This window comes from Entelurus aequoreus, linkage group LG01 (genome assembly GCF_033978785.1).
Source record: "Entelurus aequoreus isolate RoL-2023_Sb linkage group LG01, RoL_Eaeq_v1.1, whole genome shotgun sequence".
In the NCBI taxonomy this organism is placed as follows: Eukaryota; Metazoa; Chordata; class Actinopteri; order Syngnathiformes; family Syngnathidae; genus Entelurus; species Entelurus aequoreus.
In genome coordinates, this window is record NC_084731.1 from 86394518 (window position 1) to 86412460 (window position 17943).

General features: G+C 39.1%; 2 protein-coding genes across 2 annotated transcripts in view; one reads left to right on the plus strand and one right to left on the minus strand.

Annotated features, from left to right (window-relative positions):
- LOC133658289 (uncharacterized) overlaps positions 1-521 on the plus strand; it is a 26023-nt gene extending 25502 nt beyond the window's left edge. Inside the window, exon 5 of the mRNA XM_062060163.1 lies at positions 184-521. Within this exon, the coding sequence (XP_061916147.1) occupies positions 184-200 (17 nt within the window). The 3' untranslated portion in view covers positions 201-521. The remainder of the gene's footprint in view (positions 1-183) is intronic.
- mrpl39 (mitochondrial ribosomal protein L39) overlaps positions 1-17943 on the minus strand; it is a 350047-nt gene that overhangs the window by 1562 nt on the left and 330542 nt on the right. The gene's annotated exons all lie outside the window — the stretch shown is intronic.

The following is a 17943-nucleotide window of genomic DNA, read 5'->3' on the forward strand; positions in this document are numbered from 1 at the left end:
GAATTTTACCTTCAGACCTTACTTTTTGGTCCAGAACTATGAAATAAGTGCTAATGTTGTCAGCATTAGAGGGGCCCTTTAAGTATGTTGCAAAAAGTCTTATAACCTGTTTTTAAAACTGCAGGAGAGGTCGCCTTTCACTAACTCACACACACACTCAAACTGCCTTGTTTTCATCCACAGCTTCCACTCCCAGTTAATAGAGACCCATCAATGATGGTCGTTTCCTGTGCACACTGGAAATCCCGTCTCACCGGATGTGGCTGAAGCGAGTCATGGGCACAAGGGAGTAAGTGGGCAAGAGTTACAAATACGCCATTCCTAAATGTCAGGGAAATCTTTGCATGCCCCATAATGGCTGAATTGCACCACATGAGTTCTGTAACTCCCTGTTATAACTCAATCACTGCTTGCTAATTGTGATTAATAGGATGGGGAAATATGTTATTATGTATTATTGCATACCTAACTTTCTTCGTATGTTGCAATGTGGCCTCACTGACTTTTGCTAAGAGTTAGTTGAAGGAATGGAAACAGGAGGCTGTGGCCTTCAGCTTGTTTAGGAAAAGCCAAGCTGTGCAAGGCCACATAATGATAATGATAAATGGGTTATACTTGTATAGCGCTTTTCAAACTTTAAGGTACTCAAAGCACTTTGACACTATTTCCACATTCACCCATTCACACCCACATTCACACACTGATGGCAGGAGCTGCCATGCAAGGCCCTAACCAGGACCCATCAGGAGCAAGGGTGAAGTGTCTTGCTCAAGGACACAACGGACGTGACAAGGATGGTAGAAGGTGGGGATTGAACCAGGAACCCTCAGGTTGCTGGCACGGCCACTCTCCCAACCGGCGCCACGCTTTCCCCTATAATGCCCATGCAGAGCATATAAAGTACTAACAAACAGGTGTGATAATAGCGGTATCGAACCATCAAACTGTGGATTATCTGAACATTTTATAAACATTTCTGTGGGTTGTGTGCATCCCACTGTATGGAAGATTCCACTCAGGAGCCCAATGGCTGTCTGCAAAAGGAGTCTATCTGCAAAGAGGCTGTTAAAGCATTCTTTATCATTCATTCATCACTCCAAGTAACGTTTGTAAGTTTTACAAAATAACTCAAAGTATTCATACTTACTAAACCGTCTCATTTGTCATGTCTGTAGTGTTTTTGTGCATATTTGTACGTGCTATCGTAATGTAATAAAGCTATGCTAGCATCGCTAGCATTAGCTAACATGCTAACACGTTTACGAGTGTCCGTGTTTGTATTATTAACTTACATTGCCATTCTTTTTGTATTGTTTCAGTTCCACAGATTCCTCCGTAAGCTCACCAAAACGTCACCACGGAGTTATTTGAGTTTGTTTAGCTGACTGGAGAGCTAGCTTCCTCAGCTACGATGACTCCTGTTGTGTTTGATCTTTTTACTGCCGTGTTATGTAAATGAACACTTCCAAGTCTTTCCGTGTAAATAACTAATTTCACAACGTACAATATATTGCCAAAAGTATTTGGCCACCCATCCAAATGATGAGAATCAGGTGTCCTAATCACTTGGCCCGGCCACAGGTGTATAAAATCAATCACTTAGGCATGGAGACTGTTTCTACAAACATTTGTGAAAGAATGGGCCGCTTTCAGGAGCTCAGTGATTTCCAGCGTGGAACTGTCATAGGATGCCACCTGTGCAACAAATCCAGTCGGGAAATTTCCTCGCTCCTATAAAGTCAACTGTCGGTTTTATTACAAGAAAATGGAAGAGTTTGGGAACAACAGCAACTCAGCCACGAAATGGTAGGCAACGTAAACTGACAGAGAGGGGTCAGCGGATGCTGAATTGCATAGTGCAAAGACTTTCTGCACAGTCAGTTGCTACAGAGCTCCAAACTTCATGTGACCTTACAATTAGCCCACGTACGGTACGCAGAGAGCTTCATGGAATGGGTTTCCATGGCCGAGCAGCTGCATCTAAGCCATACATCACCAAGTCCAATGCAAAGCGTCGGATTCAGTGGTGTAAAGCACATCGCCACTGGACTCTAGAGCAGTGGAGACGCCTTCTCTGGAGTGATGAATCACGCTTTTCCATCTGGCATTCTGATGGAGGAGTCTGGGTTTGGAGGTTGCCAGGAGAACGGTACGTTTCGGACTGCATTGTGCCGAGTGTGAAATTTGGTGGAGGAGGAATTATGGGGTGGGGTTGTTTTTCAGGAGTTGTGCTTGGCCCCTTATAGTTCCAGTGAGTTCATATATGTGAGTCAAGGCAGGTGGCCAAATACTTTTGGCAATATAGTGTATATAACTGTGGCTTATAGTCTGGTGCAGCTAATATATGGAAAAATAATTTTTTTCTTCAAAAATGTATTGAATGCGGGTTGTATATAGGCGTGAGTAAATACAGTGAGTAAATAATGACATTTTATATGGTTATCTAAAATCATATTCTGGCCACTCTATAGTGAATTTGTTGAAACTTTTTTGTTAAAAAAACTAAACTAAACTATTAAGGGTAGTTTATATAGCTACAGTATGTTCTACATCAGTGTTTTTCAACCTTTTTTGAGCCAAGGCACATTTTTTGCGTTGATAAAATCCAGAGGCACACCACCAGCAGAAATAATTAAAAAACGAAACACAGTTGACAGTAAAAAGTCGTTGTCGCAATTGTTGGATATGACTTTAAACCATAACCAGCCATGCATAACTATAGCTCTTGTCTCAAAGTAGGTGTACTGTCACGACCTGTCACATCACGCCGTGACTAATTTGGAGTTGTTTGCTCTTTTCCTGTGTGTAGGGTTTTAGTTCTTGTCTTGTGCTCCTATTTTGGTGGCTTTTTCTCTTTTTTTGGTATTTTCCTGTAGCAGTTTCATGTCTTCCTTTGAGCGATATTTCCCGCATCTACTTTGTTTTAGCAATCAAGAATATTTCCGTTGTTTGTATCCCTCTTTGTGGGGACATTGTTGATTGTCATTTCATGTTCGGATGTACTTTGTGGACGCCTTCTTTGCTCCACAGTAAGTCTTTGCTGTCGTCCAGCATTCTGTTTTTGTTTACTTTGTAGCCAGTTCAGTTTTAGTTTCGTTCTGCATAGCCTTCCCTAAGCTTCAATGCCTTTTCTTAGGGGCACTCAACTTTTGTTTATTTTTGGTTTAAGCATTAGACACCTTTTTACCTGCACACTGCCTCCCGCTGTTTCCGACATCTAGAAAGCAATTAGCTACCGGCTGCCACCTACTGATATGGAAGAGTATTACACGGTTACTCTGCCGAGCTCTAGACAACACCAACACTCAACAACAACACATCATTTGCAGACTATAATTACTGGTTTGCAAAAAATATTTTTAACCCAAATAGGTGAAATTAGATCATCTTCCACGGCACACCAGACTGTATCTCACGGCACACTATGGGGGCTTTAGGAGTCTTGAGTATGGGGGTCCAGAATTTGGTGCTGCACCCCTGGCTATAACACTAGCTGACGTTGGTGTGTTCATGACGGCAATAAAGTTTAAAAAGAGCATCACACTGTGTGCTTCTGTCGAGACGCTATATTACTTACCAGACATTACTTGTACAATATCACCGCCAAGCAGGTTGCTGAGTCTGCAATTTTTTAGTACCAAAAATGAGGCACCGACGGCTACTTCTTTTTTCGGCGTGGTTACTGCCGTATACGTTGGCACCGGTGCCTTTTTGGAACCGGGTTTCAGTGCCCATCCCTACTCATAACTACATGTCCAAATTGGTTGTGTTCGAGCAAACTGCTATCATGTCAACGTTGCTTCTTTATTTAGAAGGGTATGAGATCGCGACCCCGAAAGGGACAAGCGGTAGAAAATGGATGGATGGATGGATGATGTTAAGTATCCTAAGGGTCAGCTGTCGTTCATTTACTGTAAGACATGCATGAAGTTTCTGTACAAAAGTAAATATAGTCATCTACTGAGTAGGAGGGTGACACGGGAGTGGAAGAGTACGAGAGCGCTATGCATCGAGCTAAAAACCTGACCTCTCTCCTCGGGGTCTACCGTGAACTCTGTGAGGTTCCTGTTGCACCGGCATGAGTACAATCTTTTTCAAGAACTGCTTTTACAACACAACAATACATCGAGATACGTATTCTTCTCATTATTTTCATGGATAAATGTCCACCGTTTAAATAATAATAACATTCTGCTTTAGTATGGCGCAGACCAGCAGAGCTACGCTCAAACTACTTCGCCAAGTTGGCTACACGGGCGGTCATGTTTTTGATAGTTTCCTTTCTTTAATTCAATGAATATCATCCACTTCTTCTCAGCACTGATTTTCACTCTCACTTTCTTTCTTCCCATGGTGGGAAAACAAACTTATGTCCATCTCCAGCTATAAGATGGACGACTGGAAGACTGGATGTTTTGGTCGGAACTTACAGGGTTCACTGTCACAGCTTCTCTGTATTTTCATGGATAAATGTCCATCCTTTTGACGTTTGTCGTTTCTTCTCCTATTGCTAACTTTCTCAGTTCCGATGGTTGGAAAGCAGGATTGTGTCAATCTCTGGCTGTGGGCTGTGCAGAGAGAACACTGATAGCTCAAAATACTCGTCAGTTAAAGGGGACCTATTACGCAAGACCAACTTTTCTTACCTTTGGGTACAAGTTTTTATTTTTGTAATTGGAATTTGAAATCAACCCATGGAGGCATGGCAGAGATATTTATAAAACAGTCTTCCCTCCAAACAAGCCGTTTGGAGTTTGCTGAATTTGTGACGTTTTTCCAATTGGCGACGTCAGCGGACATACCAAAGAGTTTTGCGTGAGTCCGTTATTGCGTCCACGCTATAGTCAATAAACAAATTTTTCTCTATCCTCTTGTTGTGGGGCAGACTGGCTCGTTCACGCACATGCATCCTCCGCTGTTGCTATTTCTAACCCAGAGTACCGGATAGTTCTAACTAGGGTTGTACGGTATACGAGTATTAGTATAGTACCGCGATACTAATGAATCATTTTCGGTACAATACCGTCTCTGAAACGTACCAGTCATTGCTGGTTTACGAGCCGACGAGCATGTTCGGTGGCACACAATCACGGAGTACTTACAAGCAGACACAGTGTGTAGACAGAAAAGGGAGAACGGACGCATTTTGGCTTAAAAACTAAAGATAAAGGTGAAGTTATAACACTGAAACGCCCTCAGGAAGAGGTGCTTTAAGACATGGCTAGCTAGCTAGCGGCAAACGTCAATCCGCCGTCGGCAGTGTTTTAGCTACTTCTGAATCACTAATCCTCGCCTCCATGGCGACAAATAAAGTAAGTTTCTTACAAGTATCATCCCTGCAGGACGAGGAATAGCTAAACATGCTTCACTACACACCGTAGCTCACCGGGGTCAAAATATAAACAAACACCATTCCTGGATCTACACCTAACATCCACTGTAATGATACCAAGTACAGGCACGTATATTGTCGATACTACTGTGATTACGTCGATATATTTTTTGGCATCACAACATCTACTTTCGTTTTTTTTTAAATGTATATTATGTTTATAAACTCAGGAATTATGTCCCCGGACACATGAGTACTTTGAATATGACCAATGTATGATCCTGTAACGACTTGGTATCGGATTGATACCCAAATTTGTGGTATCATCCAAAACTAATGTAAAGTATCAAACAACAGAAGAATAAGTGATTATTACATTTTAACAGAAGTGTAGACAGAACATGTTAAAAGAGAAAGTAAGCAGATATTACCAGTAAATTAACAAATAGGATTAATAATTAATTTTCTACCACTTGTCCTAATAATGTTGACAAAATAATAGAATGATAAATGACACAATATGTTACTGCATACGTCAGCAGACTAATTAGGAGTCTTTGTTTGTTTACTTACTAGTAAAAGACAAGTTGTCTAGTATGTTCACTATTTTATATAAGGACTTATCTGCAATAAGAAACATATGTTTGATGTACCCTAAGATTTTTTTATCAAAATAAAGCCAATAAAGCAATTTTTTGTGTTCCCCTTTATTTAGAAATGTACCAAAAAGTACCAAAATAATTTTAGTACCAGTACCGGAACCAAAATATTGGTAACGTTACAACACTAGTTCTAACGTATATCTGTCAGTAGACTCGCTATGGAATTGCTAAAAACTACAACAATTGCGATAAATGGGTTACGATGTGATCCAAAACATTTTTAAAACCGAACGATTTGATGCGATTCGATTCATGTATGAACGATTCGATACGATTACATTTTGTGTATGAACAATTCAATAAGATTCGATACGATTCGATTCTATGGTTAACATTTGTTGATGGACACATTCTTTTTTACGCCCCAAAAGAAAAAAAGTGTTCCTTCCTGTGCATATGCTGCTCCTCATGTTGGAGGATAAATTGTTGGTAAACCTCAAGAACAGTGCTGGCTATCGAGATGATAGCATGGGCTTTTAGCTCGGTAGTTAGTGCACAAGCCTGGCGTCCCAGGTTTGAGTCCAGTAGGACAAACACAACACAGTACACAACTGCTATACACAAACACTGACTAATAACAAATTATTTCTGCCAACCTTGTATGCTTAATGTCTACGTTCATTCTAGGTCAGGGGTGTCAAACGTACGGCCCGAGGTTTTATCCGGCCCGCCGGATGAGTTTGCAAAGTATAAAAATTAACCTGACATTTTTTAATGAAAAAAAACGCTGTTCTAAATGTGTCTACTGGATGTCGCAATAGCAATTATTTGTATCTTTGTAGATGATGCTACATATGTACAAAATAAACCACATAATGTTAGTACATCAGTCGAGTAAAATGATCAAACTACATGAATAACATAAAAACTGTAATTTGATTTTGATATATTTTTTTAATCTTATCTTGATAGATTAAAAATTAACACAAATAAGTTGACTGATGAACATTATCACATAATTTATTCAGAAAATATAAATAACGACAAATAAAGTATATATACTATTAACCGCAACATGTAAGTGTAAAAAAAAACAAAAAAACATTATGATTTGTACAATTTCAGAATGTGCTTGTTCTATTTTTAAACAAAGAAAACAATCTGAAGTTGTCTTTATTTTTAAGTTATCGTGCCGTGATATTACCAGTACGGCCCAATTGGGAGTAGATTTTTCTCCATGTGGCCCCCCATCTAAAATGAGTTTGACACCCCTGTTCTAGGTCATCTCAAAACTGTGTGAGACCTCAATTCGTATCTTTCGGGAGGTCAAGCAGTGTTAAGTAGAAGAGCAGCTACAGCAAGCGGGAAATAAAACCAGATACTGCAGTGGAATTCCCAAAACTCCTCCACCAAACACAGCACTTTGCTCTGAGCTCACTTCCATCCACCAGAGAGGCGTTTTCACTGGGAGTGACTTAAACTTCATTAAAACAACTTCTTTGGCGACTTGCAGTCAAGATTTCCAGACTATTTGGACATATTTGATCACCAAACAATTAGCAAACCTGAGCAAAATGGAGCCCCCAGATTAAAAACCAAAACAAAGTCAAGGAAATAGATGAAATTATTATTTGTTATTAGAGTTGTCCCGATACCAATACTTTAGTACCGGAACCAAAATGTATTTCGATACTTTTCTGTACTTTTCGATACTTTTCTAAATAGAGGGGACCACAAAAAATGTCATTATTGGCTTTATTTTAACAAAAAAATCTTAGGGTACATTAAACATATGTTTCTTAATGCAAGTTTGACCTTAAATAAAATAGTGAACATACAAGACAAATTGTCTTTTATTAGTAAGTAAACAAACAAAGGCTCCTAATTTAGCTGCTGACATATGCAGTAACATATTGTTTCATTTTCCATTCTATTATTTTGTCAACATTATTAAGGACAAGTTGTTCATTTACTGTTAATATCTGCTTGCTTTCTCTTTTAACATGTTCTATCTACACTTCTGTTAGAATGTAATAATCACTTATTCTTCCATTGTTTAGACGCTTTACATTAGTTTTGGATGATACCACAAATTGGGGTGTCAATCAGATTCCAAGTCGTTACAGGATCATACATTAGTCATATTCAAAGTCCTCATGTGTCCAGGGACATATTTCCTGAGTTTATAAACGAAATGGATGGCTGGATGGATGGATGGAAAAAAGATTTTGTGATGCTAAAAAATATTGATGTAATCATACTACTATTGACTACGTACGCTTCTGTACTTGGTATCTTTACAGTGGATGTTAGGTGTAGATCCACCAATGGCGTTTGTTTACACTCAGGAACGGTGTCATTAGTGGTGACGCCGGTGAGCTACAGTGTGTAGTGAAGCATGTTTAGCTATTCCTCGTCCTGCAGGGATGATACTTGTAAGAAACGTACTTTATTTGTCACCATGGAGGCGAGGATTAGTGATTTAGAAGTAGCTAAAACAATGCATACTGCGGCTGGACTTTAGCCACTAGCTAGCTAGCCATGTATTAAAGGCCTACTGAAACCCACTACTACCGACCACGCAGTCTGATAGTTTATACATCAATGATGAAATCTTAACATTGCAACACATGCCAATACGGCCGGGTTAACTTATAAAGTGACATTTTAAAATTCCCGGGAAATATCCGGCTGAAACATGATGACGTATGCGCGTGACGAAGTCAGAGTAACGGAAGTTATGGTACCCCGTAGAATCCTACACAAAAAGCTCTGTTTTCATTTCATAATTCCACAGTATTCTGGACATCTTTTGCAATTTTTTTAATGAACAATGAAGGCTGCAAAGAAGACAGTTGTAGGTGGGATCAGTGTATTAGCAGCGGACTACAGCAACACAACCAGGAGGACTTTGTTGGAGCGCTAGCCGCGCTAGCCGCGCTAGCCGCGCTAGCCGCGCTAGCCGCGCTAGCCGCGCTAGCCGCCGACTTCACCTTGACTTCCTACGTCTCCGGGCCGCCAAACGCATCGGGTGAAGTCCTTCGTCCTTCTGCCGATCGCTGGAACGCAGGTGAGCACGGGTGTTGATGAGCAAATGAGGGCTGGCTGGCGTAGGTGGAGAGCTAATGTTTTTAGCATAGCTCTGTGCAGTCTGGTTGCTAAGTTAGCTTCAATGGCGTCGTTAGCACAGCATTGTTAACCTTCGCCAGCCTGGAAAGCATTAACCGTGTATTTACATGTCCACGGTTTAATAGTATTGTTGATTTTCTATCTATACTTACGGTCAGGGGTTTATTTCTTTTGTTTCTATATGCAGTTAAAGCAAGATGCTATCACGTTAGCTCGTAGCTAAAGCATTTCGCCGATGTATTGTCGTGGAGATAAAAAGCACTGAATGTCCATTTCGCGTTCTCGACTCTCATTTTCAAGAGGATATAGTATCCGAGGTGGTTTAAAATACAAATCTGTGATCTACAATAGAAAAAGGAGAGTGTGGAATCCAATGAGCCAGCTTGTACCTAAGTTACGGTCAGAGCGAAAAAATATACGTCCATCGCTGCCTCTCAAGTCATTCACTGTAACGTTCCTCATCTACGAATCTTTCATCCTCGCTCAAATTAATGGTGTAATCATCACTTTCTCTGTCCGAATCTCTCTCGCTCCATTGTAAACAACGGGGAATTGTGAGGAATCCTAGCTCCTGTGACGTCACGCTACTTCCGGTACAGGCAAGGCTTTTTTTTATCAGCGAGCAAAAGTTGCGAACTTTATCGTCGATTTTCTCTACTAAATCCTTTCAGCAAAAATATGGCAATATCGCGAAATGATCAAGTATGACACATAGAATGGATCTGCTATTCCCGTTTAAATTTAAAAAAATCATTTCAGTAGGCCTTTAAAGCACCTCTTCCTGACGGCCTTTCAGTGTTATAACTTCACCTTTATCTTTAGTTTTTAAGCCAAACTGCGTCCGTTCTCCCTTTTCTGTCTACACACTGTGTCTGCTTGTAAGTACTCCGTGATTGTGCGCTGCCGAACATGCTTGTATGCTTGTAAAACCAACAATGTCATAACGTGACGACGACGGGGCGGGGGTTGCGGGGACCGGTACTTTTTTGAGGCGTTATAGTACAGAATATGACTCATTAGTATTGCGGTACTATACCAATAATGAAACAACCCTACTTGCTATGCACACCAGACCAACATGTGAATACCAAAACTACTCCGAAAAAAAATCATTGTTGGAATCTTTGCGGTGTAAAGACCGCAATGACTGTTAAACGCCACCAGACTGTCTGCTGTGAGGTTCTCTCCACACACAGGAAGAGAGAACACACATTTTCCCCAGACTTCAGTGGGAAGCGCAGCAATAACCTGACTTTGCTCAAGTTACTCGCAGAGACTTTCCTGCTGAATTAGTGTTCCCACACATCATTTGGCCACAGTGTAGGAATTGTACACACAACATGTGAGGTATCATTGAGAATTGATGTATTCCTTGCACACAAAGTACATTGATGTGATTTTGGATGCTTCTTAATGCTCTGTCAATTATATTTTTAGTGAATTATATTTATATAGCGCTTTTCTCTAGTGACTCAAAGCCCTTTACATAGTGAAATCCAATATGTAAGTTACATTTAAACCAGTGTGGGTGGCACTGGGAGCAGGTGGGTAAAGTGTCTTGCCCAAGGACACAACGGCAGTGACTAGGATGGTCACTGTGTTTTTAATTTAGAAAAAATAATAATAATATGACTCCTTTAATGCGCACTATTATCCGGTGCACCTAATATATAAAAAAAGATCAAAAATAGACCATTTATCGGCAGTGCGCCTTATAATCCGGTGCGCCCTACGGTCCGGAAAATAGGGTAGTTATACATTTATTTGTATGTACATAAAAGTTTCTGGGTGTTTTGTCCACATCAGACCCTGACAGGAATTCCTCCCCGTCTGTCAGCAAAGCCCCAATAATTCCAGTGAAGTACTCAAACACACACTCCCTCACGCCGCTCTGTCAGCACCTTTGATGAGGGCCCACACTGGAAATAACTGGTAGACCAACCAATGCAAACATCAACTTCTTTTCAGATAGCAAACCCAGGGAGGGAACGTAAGAAACAAAAATGATCACTTCGTTCTACACATTTCAGCTCTGTCATGTCTGTGTGATCATCAATCAATCAATCAATGTTTATTTATATAGCCCTAAATCACAAGTGTCTCAAAGGGCTGTACAAGCCACAGCGACATCCTCGGTACAGAGCCCACATGCGGGCAAGGAAAACTCACCCCAGTGGGACGTCAATGTGAATGACTATGAGAAACCTTGGAGAGGACCGCATATGTGGGTATCATGTTTTGTTTTAGTCATGTTTTGTTTTGTTTAGTTATTGGACTCTTTAATTTATGTTTACGCTCCATTATTTTTGTTTCCATGACTACCCGTTAGTTTTCACCTGTCCTCATGTCACGCACCTGTCTCACGCTTTGCACTCGCGCACCTGTCACTAATCATGTCACTGCTATTTAAGCCTGTCTGTTTTCTGTTGATCGTCCTGGTGACATCATCCATACTACCTCTGCTACCAATGATATTACCGTTTACTATAGTTCATACTTCATGCCATGCCACAGTAAGTGTTTTTGTTTCATGTTCATAGTTAATTGCCTTTGTGCTAGTCTTTTGTTTCATTAGTCAAGTTTGTTCTCCGCCATTGTGCGCGCCTTTTGTTTGCTTCCTTTTTTGTAGTTATTGTGTTAAAATAAAAGCTGTTCTTACCTTCACGCCTTGCCCGCTCCAACTTTACTTGCATCTCGGGACATAAAAAAAACAACCCATAGTCCAAGTCTTGACAGAAACATGATCCGACCACGGATCATGACAAGCTCGATGTTCAATCAGATATGACCTAAACCAAAACAAGGAACTGAGACGGACGGACGACGTGAAAGGTTCGTTTGAAGACACAATACATTCACTGTACAAACACACACATACACATACTGTACATATACATTCACTGTACAAACACACATATACACACACTGTACATATACATTCACTGTACAAGCACACATATACACATACTGTACATATACAAGTACATATGCACACATACACTCATGCACATAATCACGCTTCATCAAACATATATTAACGTTGTTGCCCTAGGGTAAACTGGGTATAACACATGGCACACTGACAAAGCTTAACCTATTGTTACTATAACAAGCTACAAGGTTAATGTAGGTTGCTTATCTTTCTTCCCCTCCATTTTTCTGCATTCTTTCGTATCTCAAGTTATCATTACGTACAGGTATGTGTATTGTTGCATTTGAACAACTGTATTGTTGATAATAAAGGAAAAGTATTGGTATTGTTTATTATCAATAGCACTATTTCTATTGGTATTCATATTGCTCCATTTGTAGTGTAATAATGCTCATTGTCATTTCTGTATTATTTTTTATTTTCGCTAGCTGCTTATTTGCTATTACTTTTACCATCATATTTGTACATGTCGTATTTGCTGATGTTGCTCTGTTGTTGTTGTTGTGTTTGCTGTTGTTTTTGTCTCTCTGTCTAATCCCCCTCTTGTCCCCACAATTCCCCCCTCTGTCTTCCTTTTTTTCTCTTTCTATCCCCTCCTGCTCCGGCCCGGCTGCACCAAATGATAATATAAATACATTTAATAAAGTCAAAATACAAATAAGGCAACAAGAGAAGTATCCTACACTTCTCTTTTGTAAAGTAAGTCTGAACATATATATATATATATATATATATATATATATATATATATATATATATATATATATATATATATATATATATATATATATATATATATATATATATATATATATATATATATATATATAGTCAATCACAGTTCTTTAATAGCGTGCATTTGGACAGAGGGTGGGGGTTAGTCATAAAGTAGAGCCAATCCGATGCATTTCCTTGTGAGCTGCAGAAGTTGAATTTGTCATTGGCGGTGCAAAAACAAAAATGTGTGGATTTTAAGGGGAACTGCACTTTTTTGGGAATGTTGCCAATCATTCACAATCCTAATGAGAGGTTTTTTGCATAGCATTCTAATTTGTAAAAATCGTCTTGTTCTTGGCGGCTGGCATTGCAGCTAATGGAAGCAAGCAATTCTGGTTTCAAGTCACTTTAAAAATGCATCATAAAACCGCCAACAATACTTCATTTACGTTCCGTAACCTGTATAATAACCAAGCTGTAGCAACGTTGTTATTGTAAGAGCGAACACTAAGCAACTCTTTTTCTGGCGTAGTAACACATCGTCTGTGGATGGCATACCACGGCATTAGTCTTAAGCTAACTACAGCAAGAGGTAAGCTAGTTTTGTGTCAGCAGCTGAATGGCTTTTGGAATAACCCAATATTAAGTTATCATAACTCAACTTTTTGGTTAAATAACTCAACGCAAAAGTTGGGTTGAAAAACGTAACCCAAAATGTTGAGTTCAAATAGCTCAAATAAGGGGTTTGTTCTTTTCTGAACCAGCAGTTGGGTTAAAATTGGGTTGTTTTTAACCCAACATTTTTTAGTGTGTGTGCACATGCTAGTAGTAACATTGCCTTCGTCATTGAATTTGGTTGTCAGCTCCGGTATGTGTCCAACTCCAACCTGGAGAAGAAGATCGCACTTTGTCAGGCCTGTAATTTCACGCCTGTCCAACTTGGGTGTCCCACCTGAAGACTGAGCTCCTGCTGGTATAGCTCTTAGGGTCACTGAGATACGCAACCCCCTTGACCACAATAAGTTGGAAATCCCTCAAGGGGGAAACTACAACACAAACGTAAAATCAATAAAATAAAGTATCCTTCATCCACAGTTTATCAACCATCACTAATGTATCTTAACTAGATGGCGCAATTCTTAAGTTGAATTTACAAACCCCTTTTACATATGAGTTGGGGAATTGTGTTAGATGTAAATATAAACGGAATACATAATTTGCTAATAATTTTCAACCCATATTCAGTTGAATATGCTACAAAGACAACATATTTAATGTTCAAACTGATAAACATAAACATATATATATATATATATATATATATATATATATATATATATATATATATATATATATATATATATATATATATATATATATATATACATACATACATACATACATACATACATACATACATATATATATATATATATATATATATATATACATACATACATACATACATATATATGTACATACATACATACATACATACATATATATACATACATACATACATACATACATACATACATACATACATACATATATATATATATATATATATATATATATATATATATATATATATATATATATATATATATATATATATATATAATTTATTTATATATATAAATATATATATAAATATATATATATATATATATATATATATATATATATATATATATATATATATATATATATATATATATATATATATATATATATATATATATATATATATATACATATATAATGTAGTAACAGACACGTTCATAACAGTATGTAAAATTTTAAATATTTGCCGTATTTTGGTGATTTTATGCATTACCGGAACTTCTTTTCTTAGCGCATTTATTTCCGTTTCCATAACAGCACACTTCTGACTTCCAACAACAAATTTGTGTTCCTAAATTCGTGTTCCTAAATTTGTGTTCTAATCATGGCAGACTTGGTAACAGGCAATGAAGACAACTATTTTTGGAGAAAAAAATGAGGATTCACAACCTTATCTTTTTTAAGCTGAATATTAGGGGTGTGAATATTTGTCCACCACATGGTTTATTTAATTTGATCCCTCAGGGTAACGATTCTATTCAGAATTGATTCTCGTGTCAAAATTATTTTCGATTCAAAATCAAGATTTTTTTAATAACATTGCTGTCAGAAGTACGCCTGACAGTTTGGTTATGTTTGGATTTTTCATGTGTTTGGAATCCCCTCTTGTTCTGGTGCTCTTGTTTTCTCAGTGTTTCCAGTTTGTTCTCTGTGTTTTGCAGCACCTTTACTTTCTGTTCCATGTCCTGTCAGCACACCTGTTCCTCGTTTAATTAGTTCTATTTAGTTCCAGCTGGGTCCCTCCTTCAGTGCTGGATCATTGTTCCTTGGAGACTGATGCTGAGTGTGCTGTTTCTTGTTTGTTCCCTGCTTCCTTGTAAGTAATAAATTGTTTTTTACTTGCATTCCGCCTGCCATTCTCCGCATCCTTGGGGTCACGCGCCAGCAACGCTTACCAGATCATGACAATTGCCGGGTGCCAGTTCTATGATTAACTACATTCCTCCTTAAAACAGACAAACATCCCTGATAAATGTTTATATTACTTAAAAGAAAACTAGTTTTGTTTAATAACATTTTACCCAAACTGTACGGCAGATATGGGCATCTCCATCAACAATATGATTCGCCTGAATACCTGGACAGGACGCGATTCATTCAAAAATCTATTTGACAAATAAGAAAGCCAGACTGAGTGTGGCAAAAAGCAGGGAATAAGTAGCTCTCTGATTACTGCCCAGGAACAGGCGAGCATCCTTAACACTAATCAGGGGCAGGTGAAAACAATCTGCAGTCATGGCAACTAAAACACAAACCCAGGGGTGCGCAAAACAGGAACCGAGGGAGTCAAAAACTAAACAAACATGATCATCATGACAATAGTAGTTCTATACAGCATGCTCAAATATTTTCATGTACCGTATTTTTCGGACTATAAGTCGCTCCGGAGTATAAGTCGCACCGGCCGAAAATGCATAATAAAGAAGGAAAAAAACATGTATAAGTCGCACTGGAGTATAAGTCGCATTTTTGGGGGAAATTTATTTGCTAAAACCCAACACGAAGAATAGACATTTGAAAGACAATTTAAAATAAATAAAGAATAATGAACAACAGGCTGAATAAGTGTACATTATATGACGCAGAAATAACCAACTGAGAACGTGCCTGGTATGTTAACGTTAATAAGATGGCGGCGCATGGGGATGCTGCGGCTATGCTAACGCTCTTGGGAGTGTAGAGCGATTTAGCAAAAAACACCCGTCATTTCTGTCAATTTCATGGCTGGCTCAAAGTGTGAACACTCTGTGATCACATACGACCGACAGACAATTCTGGATGTGGATGGATCGGGTCGTTATAGACTGAAAGATGCATGTACGGTGGACCTCCTCGCTAGCATGGGAATACTTCGTGGGCTACATCGAGCGGCCTTTGTAGCAGCGGAGTCAAGTGCTAGCGGTGACCGCCAATGGAGACGACATAAGCGGTGCGAGCGGAAGCAGAAGCGGGGATGCCGAGCTGGGCTAACAACAAAGAGAAAAGCTAACCAAAGAAGCGTGGAGTCTCCGGGTAAGAAGCCATTTAAACTAGAACTAGCCGGCGTCAGGCTGGATAATCCCTGCACACATAGCAATTCTCTTAGAATAAAACACAACTCACATAATGTTTTTTCTTTTGTGACCGTGTCAGAGGCAGACATACATCGTACTGAGGTAGCTAACTATGATGCGTTCAGTTTATCGCAACATCAAGCAAACAATCTGAATATCCCCGTCGTATCAATTCCTAGATATGGTCGAAACTATTTAAAGTGCAATACGCATAATAAACGCAACATTATTAATATTGCTACTTCGGATAATTTCAACAAACAATCCTCAAAACAGCCCACTACCTATAATATGGGCTTTTTAAACATAAGATCATTATCTTCCAAAACGTTATTAGTTAATGAAGTCATTAGAGACAACAAACTTGACGTCGTTGGTCTCGCCGAGACCTGGCTCAAACCAGACGATTTTTTTGCGCTAAATGAGGCATCTCCTCCTAACTATACCAATACACATGTTGCCCGACCTCTTAAAAGGGGAGGGGGTGTCGCACTAATATACAATGAAAACTATAATCTTACACCTAACCTAAATAATAAATATAACTCGTTTGAGGTGCTCACTTTGAGGTTTGTCACACCGCTGCCTCTCCACCTGGCTGTTATCTACCGCCCCCCTGGGCCCTATTCGGAGTTCATCAGTGAATTCTCAGAGTTTGTTGCTGATCTAGTGACGCACGCCGACAATATAATCATAATGGGGGACTTTAATATCCATATGAATACCCCATCGGACCCTCCATGCGTGGCGCTCCAGACTATAATTGATAGCTGTGGTCTTACACAAATAATAAATGAACCCACGCATCGCAACGGTAATACGATAGATCTAGTGCTTGTCAGGGGAGTCACCACCTCTAAAGTTACGATTCTCCCGTACACTAAAGTAATGTCCGATCATTACCTTATAAAATTCGAAGTTCTGACTCATTGTCAACAAACTAATAATAATAACTACTGTAGCAGCCGCAACATTAATGCTGCCACAACGACGACTCTTACTGACCTACTGCCTTCGGTAATGGCACCATTCCCAAATTATGTGGGCTCTATTGATAACCTCACTAACAACTTTAATGACGCCCTGCGTGATACCATTGATATTGTAGCACCGCTAAAGCTAAAAAGGGCCCCTAAAAGGCGTACCCCATGGTTTACAGAAGAAACTAAAGCCCAGAAATTATCATGTAGAAAGCTGGAACGCAAATGGCGTGCGACTAAACTTGAGGTTTTCCATCAAGCATGGTGTGATAGTTTAATAACTTATAAACGCATGCTTACCTCAGCTAAAGCTAAATATTACTCAAATCTCATCCACCTCAACAAAAATGATCCTAAATTTCTGTTTAGTACAGTAGCATCGCTAACCCAACAAGGGACTCCTCCCAGTAGCTCCACCCACTCAGCAGATGACTTTATGAATTTCTTTAATAAGAAAATTGAAGTCATTAGAAAAGAGATTAAAGACAATGCATCTCAGCTACAACTGGGTTCTATTAACACAGATACGACTGTATATACGACGGACACTGCCCTCCAAAATAGTTTCTCT